The 12,532-nt window shown below is 44.2% G+C and overlaps 1 protein-coding gene across 6 annotated transcripts in view; it reads right to left on the bottom strand.

Moving 5' to 3' along the window:
• stab1 (stabilin 1) overlaps positions 1-12,532 on the bottom strand; it is a 271,384-nt gene that overhangs the window by 117,357 nt on the left and 141,495 nt on the right. For all 6 annotated transcript variants that reach the window (XM_070895414.1, XM_070895415.1, XM_070895416.1 and 3 more), the window contains 4 exons: positions 11,521-11,598; positions 10,328-10,429; positions 7,826-7,933; positions 3,301-3,432 (listed from right to left, as the gene is read on the bottom strand). In XM_070895414.1, the coding sequence (XP_070751515.1) occupies positions 3,301-3,432; positions 7,826-7,933; positions 10,328-10,429; positions 11,521-11,598 (420 nt within the window). The remainder of the gene's footprint in view (positions 1-3,300; positions 3,433-7,825; positions 7,934-10,327; positions 10,430-11,520; positions 11,599-12,532) is intronic.

The following is a 12,532-nucleotide window of genomic DNA, read 5'->3' as shown; positions in this document are numbered from 1 at the left end:
GCTCAATAAATGGTATTTGATGCCACTATGCAATTTCCATGCCCCCAGCAATGACCATATAACAGCATACATTGGTTAAACAGGAATATAATCAGGCAGAGCAGACATTTGGTGTGTTCAAATCATCATTGCGATGTATGTACTTCACTGGGGGATGATGTACAAACTGCATGAGTGAGCTGGCAAAGTAACAATGATGGTCATCAAAAGAGGCTTTCACCTATTAATTTATAATGAGCAGCAATATGGAAGAGGCAGGAGGAGGAATAAGGGACAAAGGATGACAGAGCAAGGAGAAACTTAGCTCGCAGTCAAAGAATCAGCATGGATTCTCTAAGCTCAAACCCAGTAGTTCTTTCCTTTGGGCCTGTCTTTACGTTTCATTGGGTGTTCTTTGTATTTTATGAACAACTGTTCCCCAGCGGTGCTGTTTATGTACAAACTATTTATTTTGAAAGAAAACAATTACACTGAACATTTAAAGTAACGTGTCTTTATTACAGTAACAGTGAAGGAGTTGTGTATGTTTAACAGTTAGTATAATGTGTTACAGTGCCCACCTCTTGTGGTACATAAACTAGTGCACTGTTATAATGATGTGCACCTGGAAGCAATAGACTCTTTAATGGACATGCTGTGAACCTGCTTACAATTCAGCTGGTTGTCTACCTCGTTATGCGGCAGACCCGCATAATCCTGCTTCTGTGCTGTAATAGCTTGTGGGAGTCTGTTTGCATTTGGGGGTTTCAGTTGTCACTTGTTGATAACCAACTGCAGACATGGGACTGGTGGCAGCTTGAGATGTGGTGATGACACAGAGTGCTGTGGTGTGGTTTGCTGTTGAATCATCGAACCATGCAGCGCAGGAGACCAAATGGCTCATCGTGCCTCTGCCAGCTCTCTGTAAGTGCTACCAGTTAGTCCCACTCCCCTGCTCTTTCCCCATAGCCCTGCTAATTTTCCTTTAAGAATCTGATAGTTACAGTCTGCCAGTTACCCCTAAACTCAGTTGACACAGATTCCTGAACGCTTTGGACCTTGAAGTTAAGAACATAAATGCCACAGCGCCTTCCCAAGGAATTCATTAACCATTTTGGTGTACAGAGATAAGGTTCATTTACCAGAGCAAAATGTTTTATTTTCCTTATAGATTTAGTAGAGGTGCTCAAAACTTAATAGAGCAGATAGGGAGAAACTGATTCCATTGGCAGGAAGATTGGTAACTATAGGATACAGCTGTAAGATAATTGGCAAAAGAACCAGAGGGGCGGATGAGGTGAAATTTCTTTACCCAATAAGATTATATGATCTGGAATGCACGCCTGAAGCAGATTCAATAGAAACTATCAGAACAAAATTGAATGCAAAGAAAAAATTTGCAGGGCTATGGGGAAAGATCAGGGGAGTGGGACTAACTGGATAGCTCTTTTAAAGAGATGGAACAGGTATGATGGGTCGAATGGTCTTTTTCTGTATTGTATGATTCAAAGGGCTTAAGTTTCGGCCTGAGTTGCTCCTATTTTTCTGGAGCAACTAGTTTAGAATGGAGCATCTTAGAAATTGCAATTCTCGGCATTTAGTTTGCTCCAGTTCTAGTCAGTTAGAATAGTTTCATTTTAGAACAGATTTTTTCCCAAAAGGAGGCGTGTCCAACCACTTACACCTGTTTTGCAAATTTAGGCAGCGAAACTTACTCCAAACTAACTTAGAATGCAGTAAGTGTAGATTTTTGTACACTCAGAAAAACCTTGCCTACACTTATAAATCAGGCGTAGGGAATGAGAGATTGGGGGGGCGGGAAGTTTACAAACATTAAACACTTCACTTTTACAAATAAAGAGCCATCATCAATAATAAATGATAAATATATCAATAAATCAACCATTAAATCAATGAAAAAAATTTTTTTTAAATACAATATACATTTTTTTTAAGAAATCAATCAAAAGATAAAAAATTATTTCTACTCACCGACTGCAGCACCGGGAGCCCTCGAACAGCGTGCTGGGACGGGCTCCCCCCCACCCTCCAATGTCTCTCTCTATCTCTATCAGTGTCTCTCTCTCTCTGTCTCTGTGTTTCTGACAGCAAGGGGTGGGGGGAGAGAGGGGGGAAGGGGAAGGCAACAGGGGGGAGAGGGGAAGGCAGAGGGGGGGACGGGGGGAGGGATGGAGGGGAGAGGAGGATGGGGGAAGAGCAGGGGGAGAGGACCGGGCAGAGGAGAGGGGAGGGAGAGGAGAGGCGGGGAGGAGAGGGGAGGGGGAGGAGCGCAGGGATAGAGGGAGGGAGGAGGGAGGGAGGGAGGGAAGGGGGAGGAGCGCAGGGATAGAGGGAGGGAGAGATGGGGGAGGGAAAGAGAGGAGGGGGTGGGGAGGAGGGGGTGGGGAGGAGAGGGCAGGGATGGAGGGAGGGGGGGGGAAGGAAAGAGAGGAGGGGGAGGGAGGAAGAGAGAGGAGGGGGGGAAGGAAGAAGGAAGGGAGGAGGGAAGAGAGAGGAGGGGAGGGAGGGAGAGACAGGAGGGGGGAGGGAAAGGGGGGGAGAGAGAGAGAGGAGGGGGGAGAGAGGGGGAGAGAAGAAGGAAGGGAGGAGGGAAGAGAGAGGAGGGGAGGAGAAGGGGGGGGAGAGAAAGGAGGGGGGGGGAGAGGCTGAACGGGCCGGGTCGGGCGGGGCCCGCCCTCAGTGAGATGCCGGGCGGGGCCCCTCCGACATGGAGGGGGGGGGGGGGGTGGGAGAGAAAGGGGGGAGAAGCTCAACGGGCTGGGTCGGGCCGCCGCTAACGACATCTCGTGCGGGGCCCGTCCCCAGCGAGATATACCGGGCGGGCCCTGCCGCCAATGGGGAGGGAGGGGGGAGAAGAGGGGGGAGGGAGGGAAGGCTGAACGGGAGGGAGGGAGCTGAACGGGAGAGAGGCCCGAGTCCCGATCTTTGCCTGGTGAGCCCATTCAGCCAGGGCTAGGGTCGGGCCCCTCCCACGCACGCTCTAGCACGCATGTGCAGATGTCCCGGCATTGTTTTCAGCGCCGGGACCTGGCTCCGCCCCCGACCCCTTGTGCTGCGGCACACCGAACACGAAGACGTCCTGAGGAGACCGGAGAATCACAAGCTAAGTTTTCAGGCCCTTTTTCTTCCAGAAAGTCAGCGCACCTTATGGAGATGCGCCATTTTTCTAGAGGGCGCAAACTTGGGTCCTCTGATTCCACACTGTAGTTGTGAATCTCACACCATCCTGTACGCCTGCAACTTATATTTCAAGGAAAAAAAGAGTATAGGTGTCTTGCTGATATAAAGCACATTCCATACCTGATCTTTCTTAGTATAGAATGTTATTTGATAGGATGGTCCCAGCATAGTTCCTCGATGAATTCCATCCTTGATTTCATCATATAGGAGCTTCTCCCCAAGAATAATGTGATACTTCATGGAGTCGTCATCCTGTAAAAGAAAGAGTAACAGCTCGTACTGCACAACCAGGTATCCTCATCTAACGAATAGAGGTGCCTTTGTACTCAGCCTACAACTACTGCTGGAAAGCAGATTTCCAATTGATGCAGCATTTTACTTTGCCAACTTTGGTCACATGACTTATGCCAATCCTCTCCACGTGCCACTTGGGCAATATTTTAGACAGATGCTCATTTCATACTGTGTGCCACTTAACCAACCATTATGCTCCCAATCATTTGGAAGTGTCAAGACAATAGTTATATTCTTGACAATAACCTCAAATAGTATTAAAAAATAATTCCAGCAGAAGGCGGTGATGGTAAAATTGTATAATACAATGCTGTTCCTCAAATAGCGACTTATATGAGCTAGAAATGACTTTAGCCGATATTAGTGGACAAATGCAAAATGCATTCGTGTGATATTCCTTTGCCTGCTATTTAAATGGAGGTGTTAATCCATTTAAAATAAATACTTTAGCGCTTGCGTTAAAATAGTTGACAGAGGAACGTCATGTGGTGCATTAAATGTTCATTTACAGTCATTTTTAGGTGATAATGTTTTAAATTCAAAAAGACGTCAATTACAAAACCTTTCACATATAGGTGTATTCATTTTAGGTTCACCACTGGAGCAGAAAGTTCGATTATTGGTCCTTTTAACACGTCAGCCCCAAGGCAATGCTTCTATTCTTGGAACAAGTACTCCTGTTAAGAAGTCGTTTTTTGCTGTTAAAAGATATTCTCACGGCCAGTGGCACAGAGACAGCGCTCGCTACTGATCTCTAAGAAAACTGCCCACAAATATTTAGCAGGCTCTGTGGCTGGGCAGTCAATCAGGTTGAAGAATTCTCACCGACTGCAAACCAGGAAGTAAAAAGCACTGATTATCATTCAATTTTTAATCAATTTACAGAAAGCAAAGATTAGGACATATACATGGGATTAAGGTAGAAGCTGAAATATCATAAACAAACTTAAAAATATATTATTTTTTATTTTAATAATCTATGGAATTTTAAGAACATAAGAACTTAATAGGAGCAGGAATAGGCCATTTGACCCTTTGAGCCTGCTCCGCCATTTAATCAGATCATGGCTGATCTGATAATAGACTCAGCTCCACTTCCCTGCCCGCTCCCCATAACCCTTTATTCCTTTATCACTCAAAAATCTATCTCCGCCTTAAACATATTCAATGACTCAGCCTCCACAGCTCTCTGAGGCAGAGAATTCCACAGATTTACACCCTCTGAGAGAAGAAATTCCTCATCTCAGTTTTAAATGGGCGGCCCCTTATTCTGAGACTATGTCCCCTAGTTTTAGTTTCCCATGAGTGGAAATATCCTCTCTGCATCCACCTTGTCGAGCCCCCTCATTATCTTTATATGTTTCGATAAGATCACCTCTCATTCTTTTGAACTCCAATGAGTATAGGCCCAACCTATCTTCATAAGTCAACCCCCTCATCTCCAGAATCAACCTAGTGAACCTTCTCTGAACAGCCTCCAATGTAAGTATATTCTTCCAGTACTCTAGGTGTGGCCTCGCCAATACTCTGTACAGTTGTAGCAGGACTTCTCTGCTTTTATACTCCATCCCCCTTGCAATAAAGGCCAACATTCCATTTGTCTTCCTGATTATTTGCTGTACCTGCATACTAACTTTTTGTATTTCATGCACAAGGACCCCCAGGTCCCTCTGGACTGCAGCACTTTTCAATTTTTCTCCATTTAAATTATAATTTGCTTTTCTATGTTTTTCTGCCAAAGTGGATAACCTCACATTTTCCCACATTGTACTCCATCTACCAAATTTTTGCCAGATTGTATTGTAGAGGAATGACACTCCACACTTATAAAATTCGTTTTTCAGGGGCAGAGAGGTTGTTCAGCAGTAATGATGACTAATTGGAGATAGAAAGAGATTTGGGCATTCTAGTGCATACATCCTTAAAGGTACACAAGCAATGCCATGCAGCGATAGCTAGAGCAAATAGGGTGTTGGAGTGTATCCACAGGACAATTGAGTATAAGACGAGGCGTACTGTTTTGTCCTTGTACAAGAGCTTAGTCAGGCTGCACTTGAAATACCGTGCCCAGTTTTGGTCTCCTCACATGGTGGTTGATATTGAGGCTCTGGAAAGGGTGCAGAAGAGGGCCACTAGACTAATTCCATGTATAATGCATCTTAGTTATCAAGATAGGTTAAATGAGTTGGGACTCTTTACCTTTGAGCAGCGTAGACTTAGACGGGATATGATTGAGCTTTATAAGATAATGAAGGGAATAGACAATGTTCTAGATGACTGTTTATTTCAACTAAATAGGGTACGCAGGACCAGGAGGCACATATTTAAGTTGTATAAGGCTAGATCGAAGTTAGATGTCAGGAGGTGGTTCTTTTCACAGAGAATAGTAGACCTCTGGAACAAGCTGCCCTCTCATGTGGTGGATGCAGATTCACTTAACACCTTCAAGCAAAAGCTGGATTTGTTCCTGGCAGCGGTGGAAATTACCTCTTACAGGAGGTAGGTACTGCAAGGAATTTAATGGCCAGAGTGATCTCCTGGACTAGCTTCGATCACCTTCGATTTTTTCCCCAAATTGGTCTGTTTTAAAAAAATCTGTTTTATTGCCTCTCCCAGGAGATCACATGGTGATAGGGTTTCGGGTGGGGTGGAGTGTATAAGTTGTGATACACAAGGTATCACAATTGTGTGGGACAGGCTCGATGGACCAGATGGTCTTTACCTGTCCGTCATTGTTCGTATGTTCATTCATATGTTCGTAAAAACTCAGTTACAACTCACTCAACAAGGCATAACTTTTTCAATGGTTTTTACAGCGCGAATAGTGTGTAAAAAGTTGAAGTTCATGTCAAATCACTCGGTTGGTTGCATCTGCAAAGACTGCAACAGCGCCCCGTGGAGGAGCAGAGTATCACTGACAGCAACCTCCATATTTCCGTGTTTAACTGCGCATGTGCGGACGCCAGAAGTTGCTGTCAGTTTTACACAGTAATAATGGCGAGCACTGATAGTTTCGCCATCATTACAACTGCAAATTGTAGGCCATTAATCACCTAGAAGTTTTAATTAAGAATTTTTTTTTAAACAGCACAGGCAGCAGTTTCTGCATGATTTCAGAATTAAGCAACTTCAAATTATAAGCAGGCTGTATTAAGTTTATTTACAAACTGCCATTAAAGAATCACAGAATGGATGAATAAGATGAATGGCGATGTCTCATTACTAACTGGAGAGAGGCAAATGGGTATCGCCCAAATAACAGTCCTATCATAGGCTTTGGTTAAGATTCGAAAGGTTTGTTCTTTATTGATCCTCATTTCAACACAAGAACGCAGTTACACTACCACATCCATGTAAATACAAAAATAGAAAGTGCTAGTATCACTGGGGAGATAGGTCAGTCATTTGATTCCCAGGCACACAAAGGTAAGAGAGATGAGACTACCTTTAGCAGATAGTCTCATGATACCTGCTGCTGAATAACCATAGCTGCATGTGGAGCCATATTTTAAAAAGTCTAGCTGGTGCTAGAAATCCTGGGAACATTATAAATGCATTTTGCAGTGGTTGAATGCTATGAAAAAGCAGACGTTCCAACCTGCTGTCTCATAAGATTAAAAGATCCAATTGTTGAGTGGGGTTGTGCGCATGTATCTGTGCATGCATGTGCAGAGATCCTCTGGTGTAAGAGCAGTGTCAGGTGCAGCTGACAGTATACCTCAGATCTGCTGATTGAGTATCGCACTTTAGAGATACCCATCTGAGAAAAGTGAACCCTACATAATGACATTATTGCGAAAGGTACTGGGTTGAATAGTGCCCCAAAAATGGCGAGCAATAACCTCCACCCCCATCGCCATGGTAATGGTCCGCTTGGCCTATCACTGGGTGGCTGAGTCAGGTGGTATTCTCATTTAAAATGTTAATTGGGGTCCTATGACGTACCCTCTATTGTCATTCTTGGTCTGAACTGAGGAGAGCATGTGCCATACACTCTCCGACCAGTATCAGCTGGCCACCCGACCAAAGAGGATCCCAAAGGTGAGTTCCTCTTCATTTATGTGGGGCCAGGAGGCTCCAGGAAGCCAGCCTGAGCTGCTGATGCTCCAGCTCCCCCTCGCCCCAGAGATCGGGGGCCCTCTTACCTACCTCCTTGCGGCCAATACACCGGATATCACAGTGCCTGGAACTGGCATAGGTCTCTGGCCGCACCCACAAGGCCCAAAGGTAATGAGGCCCGGCCCTTAAAACTACCGGGCGGCCAGCCAGCGCATACTGCCAGCCAGCAGCCTGAAGTCCACTTGAGGGGAAAATCCACCCCACTGAATCATGGTGTAAACAGGACTCATACCAGCTGTTCAATCTTCTCAGCTCTGCAATACTCTTCAACTGCTGCATCTTCCGGAATTAATACAGTGTACTGTTCCGACGATTCTATCTTATCGATTAGATGGTATTGCTAAAGGAAAAACGGAACAAAATCAAGAATTATTACCTGCTGCTCCATTAAAATGAAGGTTAAATATGACTTCTATTCTGCAGCACTTGCCCACTGCAAATCATTTTTTGGAAGTAGACTCTTTGTCAACAATAGTTTCTGATTTTGAAATTGCACCCAGGTCTGATTCTTGATCTGTGCTGGTCCCAACTGGGGTGGTGGTAGGTGTATTACAATTAAGCTCGGGTCCTCAGGGTTCGGGAGGGAAAACATTAGCTCAGGTCTCAGTGTCTCTTGTGGGTGTTGTATGGGTATCAAATCACCATAGGTCTATGCTGAGCTGTGATGCCTCCAGTGTTTGAGTGGCTTAACAGCACACACTATCAAGGTACATAGGGGAGAAATTGGCCTCCTTTCCGCTTCCCTTTAACGCCTCCGGGGGGCAGTAAGGGCTTACCGACCAGGCGCAGTGAAATCAATGACGCCCACGAACCTCCCTGGCTGGTTTGCGCTGGCACTAAAACTTACTGCCTCAATCTCTTGCGCCCTGGAGATCGTGATGTCATCCGGTGTGCAGCGACCTGTTATAGCACCAGATGTAAAATCTGCTCCTGCTCCCTGCGACATCATCGGGCGTCAACACCGCCATCTGCAGGAGGCATTGTCATCGCTGCTGGCCGCTTGGGGAACGCTAATTAAAGGCAGTGCTTGTCAGGTAGGCCAAAATGTAATTATGCCCCCAGTGTGTTGCATTTTTCTTTTTTTGTACCATGCGATTGCTCAACCCTGCACTTTCAAGAGTGCTTGCGGCTGCTATGCGCATGTCGCAGGTGACATCGACGAACATACACAGGTCCCTTTAAGGGAGGGAAAGGGCCTGTAAAACCGGCAGCGCTGCACGGAACATTGTGCAGCGGTCTGCCACTAACGCCTCTCTCGCTCCCTTTAGCGCTCTTAGGGAAGTGATTTAGCGCTCCACTTCCCTCTCGGAGCACTAAAGCAGACGTTCCTGGCAAAATCAAATGTGTAGTACCCGCCGATACTTTTACGCTCCCGTAAAAGTTGTCGCCCCAAATGGGGCACTACACCATTTCTAGCCCATAAAGCATACATGCTTTAGTGGCACTGTCACAAGTGTGTAACAAGAGAAAGTTTACAGTGTCAGGGGAATGTCCTGCAAATTAAATGTCTTCGGTGAGCTAGGGGGCACATCTTAGGTACCCACACCTCATCTTCATAGAAGAGACCAAAAGTCCAGCCGAAGGGTCCCAGGCTTAGCAGTGGGTGTTGGGTACCCATCTGTTGATGTCCCCAGGGTCCTCTTACAAAGGGGGATATTTTAAATGGCAAGCACATTTCCGAACTCCGCATGGTACCTGAAATTACCCCACGGCTAAATAATTCACACTATGTTTATCCATATGGAAGGAGATGTGCTACACGAGGGCCCATGCCCTCAACGTTTTGCGATCAGCTTCGACACTACTTATTTCATCTAAGGTCTTAATTCCTTTACACATCCTTGTGTAAACTTGTTTCTTCGATGCATTCAGCCAAATCATTGATAAAGATGGTGAACAGCGATAGTCCTACACGACTCCCTGGATTAGATTTTCAACTTGCCATCTGGGCATATAACTGGTGTTGCAGATTGGACATTTATAATAGAAACGCACTTACTTTCATTTCCACTGGAATCAGGCTGTCTCTATAATGTCTGATCTGCAACACCACATGACGTTGAAAATCTACCCCCCCCCCCCCCAACCCAGTGACTGGACCCCACGCAGAGCCGCTACCATTAATAATTACCCTCAGCCTACATGCATACAATCAATTTGGTATTCAGCTTAAAAACCTATCCACCAATTCCACAGGATGTAATTTTACTTAAAGCTTTCTGTACAGCACTTTATTGTATGTTTTTGGGAAATCGAAACACACAATATCTACCATCAGCAATCAACCTTATGACTGCTTCAAAATATTCCAAAAGCCCTTTTAGGATTTCCTAATGACAGTTTATTTTTTTGTGACATTCAACACATCTCTAATAATTCCTTCCAGCAACTTACCTACAACTGAAGTCAAACTAATTAGCCTGCAGGTTCTGATTTTGCATAGTCCCAATTCCCTGCTTTCTCCATGTGCCCGTTTACATTCTTCTATTTTAATTAATTATTCAGTACCTTCTTGAAGACGATAGAATGAGGACAGGATGAGAAGGCTGTGGAACTGCACAAACTTCACAGAAGAAAAATGGGAAAAGGGAAGAACTTCCCATCCCCAAGATTCAGTAACCATTGGTTACCACACAACAGAACATCTTGTGAAAAATTATGTACTGTTATAAATTAATGTGAACTCCAATTCAGATAACACTCTTTCTGCTATAAAACCATATTTTAGTTATACCTGTAATAAGTGTTTGAAATGAGAGTACTGAGGCAACTGTTCTAGAAGATCCAGCAAACCAGGTAGAGGTGGTGGTAAACCTCCCAAAGGAGGCAACATAATCTAAATATAAAAAGGTGTAATAAATTAGATAAAGCAGCTCTGAATAAATCACCGATATTTTGCAAGAGTTTTATAATATATTTGTGGAAAACACACTGTGTAAAATACACACAAGTAATGACAATTAACATTACATAGAGTTACATAGGGCTGAAGCTTAACTCCCAACAACGGGTGGGTTGGGATCTGGTCAGAGATTAAAATTCAAAAAATCTGAAACAGGAACCCGGCCAGCCTCAAACCCACCTACTTCCGATTTTAACGGAGGCGGGACAAGGGGCGGATAGCCAATCTGCTCACAGGAGTTGGTCATTTATATATTATAATGAGGCTGCTTGCCTTCATTCTGACAGTCATTCTATTTTTAACTCATGCCAGCTGGGTTTCCCAGGCCTCGGGAAGTCCACAGTCTAAAACTGCCCATAATTCAAGCTTTATTATCAATCTCATTCAGAGAGGCTACAACTAATTCTGGATTGGATAATGTGAATGCCACATTGGTGTAGTCAGGCTCTTTTGAGGTTGGAGTTCAGGGGCATTGTTAGACCACGGCAGCTGGAGCTTCATGCTGCATCAAATATACCTGACATGATTGAGTACAATATAAAGAAAGTAGAAAAAGCTGAAAATATAAAACCTTGTACTTTCATCGACTGTGGTGACTTCTCAACTGCAAAATGTGTCATGTCAGGCAAACCACTGGCCCAGTATCATCTAATGCAGCGCCATTAAGCTGGTTTTAATTAGTCATGCAGTTTTTATGGCAAGAAAGGAACAATTATATATTTGGTTGCAGAAAAATGTTGAGAATGTGGGGGGGAGGGTTTAAACACATAAACCCAAAATCTCTCAGCTCCCTTCTGATCTTCAATCATATCCTTTTGAATAGTGTTCCGAGATTTTCTTTTAAACATCACAAATCTCTGAAGATAATCATTGTAAATCTTTTTTTAACCTTCTGCGAAAGCATTTCCAAGCTAGCCTAGACAGATGACTTAAAAAGCCATCTTTCCCATGAGATTAATACGCAGATTCTATTTTAAATCATGCAAAGTTGATAACACTTTTGCATGAAACGGTGAAAAATGTACCTTATCAATAATATGGATGTAGCCATTCACTGCTGGGATATTGGGAGTAACAATTCTTGCCCCACCAATGGTCAGAGTCTGAAAGAGAGAAGTTAAAATAAACTGTTCAACTACTTTTTACAATTCAATGATGATAGTTCCCCTCCAATATGTAAAGAAATTGAAAATATGAAATCATTTATATTTATGCCCATTGTGGAATAATTTTAGTTTGAAATTCTTGTTAAATGAATGCTATTTATTTAGGTCACATGGTAGGGCTGATTATTCTGTCCCATCACTGCTGTGTATCTGAGAACATAAGAACATAGGAAATAGGAGCAGGAGTAGGCCATTTGGCCCCTCGAGCCTGCTCCGCCATTCAATAAGATCAGGGCTAATCTGATCCTGGCCTCAATTCCACTTCCCCGTCCGCTCCCCCAAACCCTTGACTCCCTTTTCATTCACAAATCTGTCTATCTCCACCTTAAATATATTCAATGACCCAGTCTCCACAGCTCTCTGGGGTAGAGAATTCCAAAGATTCACGACCCTCAGAGAAGAAATTCCTCCTCATCTCCGTTTTAAATGGGCGACCACTTATTCTGAAACTATGCCCCCTAGTTCTAGATTCCTCCATGAGGGGAAAACATCCTCTCTGCATCTACTCTGTCGAGCCCCCCATAGAATCTTATATGTTTCAATAAGATCACCTCTCATTTTTCTAAACTCCAATGAGTATAGGCCCAACCTGCTCAACCTTTCTTCATATGTGTAATGTATGCAATAAAGGTTCAAATTGAGTACTGTTTAACTGAACAAGGTACAACCTTGGCTCTGCTTTATTGTGGCCCAAAGTGCCTGATTCACAAAATGGCTGGCCTTTTATACCAGAGCAGCACCATGTGCGTGCTGCTCAGTGGCCTCCAACAATGACACCATCTGGTGGCTACAAACAGCATGTACATACATGACAATACCCTCCTCTGAGATCTTATCACAGTCTTTCACAGGCTGAGACGATCTGGTGCTT

Source organism: Pristiophorus japonicus, chromosome 12 (assembly GCF_044704955.1).
Source record: "Pristiophorus japonicus isolate sPriJap1 chromosome 12, sPriJap1.hap1, whole genome shotgun sequence".
NCBI classification, from domain to species: Eukaryota; Metazoa; Chordata; class Chondrichthyes; family Pristiophoridae; genus Pristiophorus; species Pristiophorus japonicus.
Note: the sequence above shows the minus strand (reverse complement) of the source record. Positions and strands in the feature narration are given on the sequence as shown.